We start from the raw sequence: 9,017 nt of genomic DNA, 5'->3' as shown, positions 1-9,017 counted from the left end.
ATCGAGATGTACAGGAGCCAGAATGAAGTCCGAAAATTCTACCAAAGAGTCAAGCATCAAACTGATGGCTTTGGTACAGGCACATCCTCCTGTAGAGACCAGCAAGGTAATTTGGTAACTGATACAGATAGTATACTCAGGATATGGAAAGAACATTTTTCAAATCTGTTGGTATCCAATAGCAGCGAAGAAGACGAAGATACCACAGTCCCAATCCCAGAAGATGGTATTGAATGTATACTGCCCAGCCAAGATGAGGTAAAGACAGCAATAAATCGGCTGAAGAATAATAAGGCAGCAGGGGCCGATGGCTTACCAGCCGAGCTGTTCAAAACCGGAGGCGACACGCTGATAAGGTGTATTCATCAGCTAGTTAGCACCATCTGGCAGGAAGAACGAGTACCCGACGATTGGAACCTGAGTATCCTGTGCCCCGTCCACAAGAAGGGAGATAAGACTGTATGCTCTAACTATAGGGGCATAAGTCTACTCCCTATTGCCTACAAGATCGTGTCAGGGATATTGTGCGAACGACTAAAGCCAATGGTCAACGAGATTATTGGACCATACCAATGCGGCTTTAGACCTGGCAAGTCCACCATTGACCAGATATTTACCCTGCGGCAAATCCTGGAGAAGACCCAAGAGATGCAGATCGACACCTACCACCTTTTTGTCGATTATAAAGCAGCCTTCGACAGTCCGCTGCGCTCAAAGGTATTCCAAGCCATGTCTGAATTTGGTATTCCCGCAAAGCTCATCCGGCTTTGTAAAATGACTTTAACTGACACGAGGTCCTCAGTTAAAATAGGAAAGAACCTCTCCGAAGAGTTTGGTACCAAAAGAGGTTTCAGACAAGGAGACAGCCTTTCGTGTGACCTCTTCAACATCCTGCTAGAAAAGGTTATACGAGAGGCAAACGTCAAAAGAAGTGGCACAATCTACACCAATAGTCACATGTTACTTGCTTATGCTGATGATATAGACATCATGGGTCGATCAGTAAAAGAAGTAACTGATACCTTTATAAAGGTCGAAGGAGAATCTGCTAAAGTGGGTCTGGCGGTAAACGGTGAGAAGACCAAGTTGATGGTGTCGACGCGCAATGCGTCCATTGAGCTCGGACCGACTGTGGAAGTTGGTTCCTATAATATTGAGGTAGTAAAAGACTTCGTCTACCTCGGCACCTCCGTCAACACAACAAACGACATCAGTTGTGAAATAAAAAGAAGAATTGTATTGGCCAACAGATGCTACTTTGGATTAAGTAAGCAGTTTAAAAACAAAGCCACATCTCGTCAAACAAAAATAACGCTCTACAAAACACTGATACTACCCGTGCTGATGTATGGCTCCGAAGCCTGGGTACTTGCGCAAGCAGACATGGCAGTGCTTGGTGTGTTTGAGAGAAAAATTCTTCGAAAGATCTACGGACCAATCTGCGTTGACGGTGAATATCGACGTCGCATGAACCACGAGCTGTATCTGCTATACAACGACATGAATATTGTTAAACGTATCGAGATGCAGCGATTGCGTTGGCTAGGCCATATCATAAGAATGAGCGATGATGAACCCGCTAAAAAGGCGTATGAATACATGCCACATGGCGGTGCACGCAGAATTGGCAGGCCAAGGAATAGATGGCGCAAACAAGTGGATGTTGAGATGAAAAGGCGCGGTATTCCAGAGAGCAAAGCAACAAATAGAGAGGAATGGAGATCTCTTCTTAGTTCGGCCTATAGAACAAATGTTCTGTAATGGGCCAGCTAAGTAAGTAAGTAAGTAAGTAAGACATGTTCTGAAGAGTTGTGTATTACACTCTAGGGAATATTTTTGAAAATATTCAGAAAAAAATTAACGGTTGTGGAGATACGGTGCGAAATGTATAAAAATTGTGGAATTTTTGCATATATTTTGAAATTTGAGGCAATAAATGCAGTTTTTCGAGTTCATTATTTCCCCAATTATCTTATTCTTGTCCTTATCTACAAATTTGCTTCAGAGGTCAGAAGAAGATTCGCATTGGTTTCATAGATATAGCGCCGAATTTCTTCAAAAACTCAATATTTAACCATGTTTAGATGGGACCATAAAATCCGAGCTGGATCTCGCACAACAAAACCCAACTAAGGTTTCTTGTCGTTTGGGTCTGTACTTTCAAAAAATCATCAGTTCGAATTGTTTGCACAAGATCACATTAAAAATGTTGCATAGTGTAATCGACAGAAAAAAAATCCCTGAAGTTGAATGTAATTTCGAAATATTGGAAATAATATGCAATAAATAAAATATAAATATTGACCTCAAGTTCATTAATCTTGGTTTTATTAACATTCGAAAGGTAGAACAAAACATAAAAGTACGACAGAAAAATCCTTTTTTGCACAATAGACATTTACTAATTTGTAACAAGAGACCAGTTTCCAATAATCTCAACGAACGAGACTGCGGTGGAACAGAAGTTTTATCATAAAAATGGTTGGTATAGTTCTTTTTTTGCAAATTTGAAACATAATATAGAATAAGGACCACAAGAATGTTTTTTTCTAGATATTGTTTACAAGCCAGTAAACATCTTGTTCTGAACTCAACAACACTTAGAGTCAGCCAAAAATTACTATTAAACGCTTAAACAACACCTTAAAACTTACCAACAGCTATGCAGAAAATTGCTCAAAAAGCTAACTTCTTCATTATTTCATACTTTCAATTAGTAAACCAATGCAGTTGACCCAAATACTTTACACATTTCTTTAAAAATCTAAAACATTTTAAACTTTTACTCAAAAATTAAAAAAAATGTGTAACATAAGCTGATATCATATGGGAACGAAAATCATTTCGGGTGGCTACGTCGGTGATGTATGTTAGTCCATGCGATATAGCCTCCATATAACAGTTTCGCCCATTATATGGTTATTAGGATCCAAATTAAAAAAGTAGTGTCTAAATGTTATACCATATGATTCCTGTGGCCATAGACATTCTCCACCTGTTCCCTTTATATTGGACATGTGCCTTCGTATGGTATACTTGCAAGCCATTCTTTGTCGTGGAAGGAAACGCAGAGTTGGCATGGTATATATTCATCTGAAATTAAAATAATATAGGTACATCCCATCTGCCTTCATTAAACTGATGCATAATTCAAATGATAGTTAACACTATTTTGAAAAAAAAAAATAAAACTAAATTCGACGATTAACGTTCATTTCCCATAAAAATTAAAAACCAAAACCAAATATATTAAAATTCATTTGTATATAATTTATGCAATTATCGTATGATAAAAAGTCCAATTTGTTTTGTATTATCTTCACTACAATGCGTAAATTTTTATTGTACATAGACACATCAATATCTACATATAAATTCAAATTGATTTTCAAATATATTCATATCTACTATATAATATGTATAACATAACTATAATTTTGTAACAATTTTTTTTATACAAACAATATACATATATAAGAATTTGTGAAGTTTTATATATTGCAGTAGTTGTGTTTACTTTAACTTCGTTTTGATTGTTTAATTGAGTTTTTCTTTTCTTTGTTTTTTGAGATTTTATTTATGTCACTTTTTGTAATTTAGAAAGATCAATGTCCAATTCATTTTGTTTTACTTAATCTATATATAATTTATTTTTAATTATTATAATTATAACACAGATGACTTTTTTTGTTAGCTTGCTTTTTAATTAGAATTATTTATTGTTTTCTATCATTTTTGTTTTTCTCGTCGTGTTATCATTTTACATAAGACTTTTGTGACGTTTGCTGATAAGTTTTCTGCAGGCAAAATAAAGATTGTGTGTTGAAAAATAAAGGAGAATAAAGAAAGATTTAAAAAAAAAAAAAACGATACCAATATTGAATTACAAGTCAATCAAAGGACTTAACATAGAGTACGGTTACAATGTGGAAACGTCACCCCGCGTTAATATGAGTAAATGTACTGTACAATTTCCAAGATACCAGAGCAAAATCTATGCCAAGAAAAAGGCAGTGAATCTACTAAGCAAATAGTTACGATTATTTAGGTTTATCATTTTAAATTATGTTATGATAAGTGTATATCCTTTATGGATATCACTGAGAACGAATGGAACGTTTTCCAGAAATATTTAATTTGTAGAAAAAAGTTGTGGGAAATTCCGAAATTATGATGTTGACATTTTGTGCTTGAGAAGTTTGCGCCTTTAAAAATAGCATTTTTTATTACTTTGTGAAAAATAATTAATAAAAATCCCAATAAATAAAACAAATATCATTTCTGATGAAATTCATATTTCATTTTCAGTTTATATTAAAAAAAAAAACAATATTTAAATTAAAAAAAGGAAACTATAATAATTAAGAAGACATACAAAAAAGATTATTTTGTTTTTCAAATTCGTTGTGCTTACATTTTGTTTTTTTGAATATTCGCACGCATTTTGAACAATACTAAAAATAATGGAAAAGATAGGGATTTAAGTAAAGAAAATTATTATAAATACTTAAAAACAATACTTTATCTATTGTGTGTTTTTTGCTTGCTTTAACATTAATTATATATTCTATTTTTGACTTGTTTTAATTTTATATATTTAAATTACTTATTACTAAATTTATTATTATATTTTAATATCACATCAACTTTGTTTTATTTTCTTTCCTTTAATATTCAGTTTTTGGGATTTAGTTTTTGGTTTTTATGTTTCCATATGAATTGAATGAATGTGTGTAAATTCTTCAGGATCCTGATCCTTATCCACATTTTCACAAAAAACATCATCATTGTCAATTTGTATATTCATCATCATTCTTCTTCGTCTGCGTCTACTATAAAAATTAAAAATAAAAATAATAATTTTTAAATATCATTATGTTGAGTGTGTGTATATGTAAATTAAATTTGGAAATTAAAAGTATAAATAAAAAAATTGTAATTTTGACTATTTCTTGGAAATTTACTTCTATTGTTTTGAGTAGTTTTTTCTGTGTGATATCTAACAATTTTTTTTGTTATTGGTTGGATTTTTCTAACAGATACTTTATACGCCAAACCATATAACCTATTCAACCTTCAAAGATGTTCACATCTTGCTTCAATTAAATTTAAGGAAAATAATAGAACTTAATAAAACAATAATTGAAAAAATATATGTGTGACAGTGTTTTATTTATAAATGCACTCAAAACAGGAAAATAATTTTTCTCTTAGCCTCAATAAGTATATTCTTCTTCATGATGAGATCTCTCAAATAAAACGTTTGCCGTTTATTGCCATTTAGTTATGTAACCATTTTTTAATTTAAATGCAAGCGTTTTATTTGAGAGATCCCATATGAAGAATATACTTGACCAAAAAAATTATTTTCCAGTTTTGAGTGCATTTATAAATAAAACACTGTAACATAATTTTTTTTTTTCAATTATTGTTTTATTTTTAAAATTTTTAGTAAATAAATTTTACTATTCCAAACCAGAATCTCCGAACATCCGAACAACCTTTCTCCGAATCTCCGAACAACCTCCACCGAACTTCCGAACAAGCTCCTCCGAACTTCCCCCTCTCAACATGCCATTTCCACCTTCAACGGATCCCCAAAATCAAATTACAGCAAAGTTTAGATAAAAACTTCAAAATACTTAAAATCTGGTGGTGCCGCTATATGGGGGCTATACCAAAACCTGGACCTATATATGTTCACTGTGTTTGGTGGGGAAGTTTCTGTACCATTGGTTTGTTTTATTTCTAATCTTTTAGTAAATAGATTTTCCTATTCTAAACAAACTTGTTCGACCTTCAGAACAACCTCCTCTGAACCTCCGAACAACCTCCTCCGTCGGCTTTGTTGACTTCGACAGTCTATAAATCTTTAGCCTACCATCATAAAAATAAAGCTTTAAAGCCACACGACATAACCAAAATTACAAAAGCTTTTGTTTCTCACCATTTTTATCGCATCATCATTATATATAACATTTTATATCATATATCACGTTATTCCATATATCATATCAATTGAAAGTGGTTTGTAACCGAACTACCTGTAATTTGACATTTGAGGTTCCCAGTGGTCACGAAACTTTTTCACTAAAAATCGTCAACATAGGTCCATGATTTGGTATATCTCCCATATAACGATACCTCCCGATTTTCGCTTTTTTTGAGGGTCTTAGCTACATTGTTTGACGGAACTAGCCGTAATTTGATTTTTAAGGATCCCTGCAGTTAAAAAATTTTTCCACCAAAAATTGTAAAGATAGGTAGACACTTTAATATAGCCCCATAGGCGGTACCTTTCACCTGGCTGGACAATTTTTTTAGATTAGATTAGATAATTTAGTCATTTGGGGTATCCATGGTCGAAATAAGTTTCCACCTAAAATTTAAAACGAAAGGAAACTAATTATTTCTTTTTAATCAAAACGATATCAAAACGTGGGCCTACACCTACAATATTCTCCAAAAAATTTTCTTTACCCGCAACGAAGACAAATGGCCTGTTTCTTGTATGATCCGACGAAGACTAAATACGAAATTTCAGCTATTTTAATTAATTTCACGCTGGTGTCGAGCCTAATGACAGATGATTTGTGCAAGAAAAAAAGGAAAACCGAAGATTCGAACCCACACAACCACCACTATGCGACATGTTTCGCCTTTGGTAGAGGCTCATCAGTCATATCGGCTGTGGAGCGGCTTCGCTATCATCTAACTTTTCCCCTTTCAAAGGCAATTTGTTTTTTACTATGATAGAAGTTGTGAGTTTGACTCTGAACGCTAACACGCTGTGACAACATATTTTTCCATGTGTTTTTCAAGGACGTGGATTCAAAACCTAGTCTGGCTCAAACTGATTTTTATTTATTTGAAAATATTGCCGATTAGGGCGAAGATCATTTTTAATATTAATTTTAATTAATCTCTCGATGGAGTCGAGCTTAGTGACCGATGATTTTTGCAAGTGTTGGATTTTATGTTTTAGTTGTATAGTGTGGTAAAAATCATAAAAAATTCCAAATTTGGTAAGTATCCTTCAGTGGGGACTATATCAAAATGTTGACCTGCAGCGACAAATTTTAGCCTTATGGGGACTGAATAACAAATGGAAAAAAATGCGAGGTCTAGTTCCAGAAATTAAATCTTTTGTTTTTTATACCCTCCACCATAGGATGGGGGTATATTAAGTTTGTCATTCCGTTTGTAACTACTCGAAATAATCATAGTAGACCCCACAAACTATATATATTCTTGATCAGCGTGCAATTCTACATCGATATTGCCATGTCCGTCCGTCTGTGGAAATCACTCTAGCGTCCGAACGGGTTGACGTAGGTGGATTAAATTTTGGGAAAATCTATTATATGTACGAAGGACTTTTGGTATTGAAAGCGGGCTACGTAGGTCCACGTTTTCGTATAGCCCCCATACAAAGTGACGCGTGACGTCATTTTAAGGAAGTTTTTAAAATATTTGTCCCATTTTACCACCGAATCGGTTGTAATTTGGTATTTTGTGTTTCCAGAGGCTAAAAAACATTTCTACCAAAGTTTGTTTATATATGTCCAGGTTTTGGTGTAGCCCCCATATAACGCCCCATATATAGGACGATATCTCCCGATTTTCGGTATTTTGAAGGTTTTAGCCTCATGATCAAAACGAAATGGCTGAAATTTGGTATTTACTCTTCATTTGGGGTATAAAACTTCGCCCCCAGAAATTTGTAGGTATAGGTCCACACCTTTATGGCTGTAATTTGGTATTTGGTCTTCATTTGGGGTATTAAACGCATAGGAAATGTGTCGGTATAGGTCCACGTCTTCATATAGCCCCGATAGAACGGTATCTGCCGATTTTCGGTATTTGGAATGTTGTGACCTTAATATCCCACCGAAATGACTGAAATTTGTTAATTAGTCTTCGTCAAGGATACACAACTTTCCGCCTGAAATTTGTCGGTATAGGTCCACGCCCTCATATAGTCCCCATAAGATATCTCCCAATTTTCGGTATTTTTGGTATTCACTTCAATACAGTTCGTGGTGGAGGGTATAAAAAGTTCGGCCCGGCGGAACTTAACGCTTTTATTACTTGTTTTTTTTTCCTTGGGTCACTCTTTTTCAGGATAAAATAATAATTCGATATAGCCATTTGCGTCTGTTGTAATCACTCTAGTGTTTACAATAATTGAGCAGAACACTTTATTTTTGGACCCATAAGCAGGTCAAGTTCGGAGATGGGCTATATCGTTTCACGTTTAGGTATAGCTCCCATATAACGACACTTTCACTTTATGGACTGAACTACCCGTAATTTTACAATTGGGGTACCTGAGGTCACGAAACTTCTTCACTAAAAATTTTCAATATATGTAGGTCCATGTTTTGGTATAGCTCCCATATGACGGTACCCTCCGGTTTTCGGTATTTTGAGGATTTTAACTAATTTTTTTGACTGAACTACCCGTAATTTGACAATTGAGGATCCCTGAGGTCAAGAAACTTCTTCACTAAAAATTTTCAATATTGGTCTATATTTTGGTGTAGCCCCATATGACGGTACCTCCGATTATAGGTAATTTGAGAATTTTAGCTACTTGTTTGACCATAAAACTTTGTGGCCATAAAACTTCTCCATCAAGAATTCTTAGCACAGGTGCATGTATTGGTATAGTCCCCATATATAGGTACCTCCGCATTTTTCGGTAATTTGACATTTGAAGTTCCCCGCAATCACGACAATTTTCCCCAAAAATGTGTCTACATATGTCCATGTTTTGTTGTTGACCCCATATAATGGTAAATCCCGATGTTAGGCATTTTAGGATTTTAACTATATTTTTAGGCCAAACTACCTGTTGTTTGATATTTGAGGTTCTCAGTACTCACAAATCTTCTCCATCAAAAATTGTCAACATCGGATTTTAGCTACATTTTTAACTGAACTAGCTGTAATTTCACATTTGAGTTTCTTAGTGGTCACAACACTTCTCCACCAAAAAATTGTCTATAGGTTCA

General features: G+C 34.3%; 1 protein-coding gene across 2 annotated transcripts in view; it reads right to left on the bottom strand.

Moving 5' to 3' along the window:
* Positions 1–4,678: 4,678 nt before the first annotated feature.
* The window catches only part of LOC141400711 (uncharacterized), an 84,654-nt gene continuing 80,315 nt past the window's right edge, over positions 4,679–9,017 (bottom strand). Inside the window, exon 5 of one of the 2 annotated variants that reach the window (XM_073980155.1) lies at positions 4,679–4,832. In XM_073980155.1, the coding sequence (XP_073836256.1) occupies positions 4,810–4,832 (23 nt within the window). In that variant the 3' untranslated portion in view covers positions 4,679–4,809. The remainder of the gene's footprint in view (positions 4,833–9,017) is intronic. The other variant, XM_073980156.1, reaches the window with a different exon arrangement.

This window comes from Musca autumnalis, unplaced genomic scaffold, assembly GCF_047663935.1.
Source record: "Musca autumnalis isolate F117 unplaced genomic scaffold, ASM4766393v1 scaffold_4, whole genome shotgun sequence".
In the NCBI taxonomy this organism is placed as follows: Eukaryota; Metazoa; Arthropoda; class Insecta; order Diptera; family Muscidae; genus Musca; species Musca autumnalis.
Note: the sequence above shows the minus strand (reverse complement) of the source record. Positions and strands in the feature narration are given on the sequence as shown.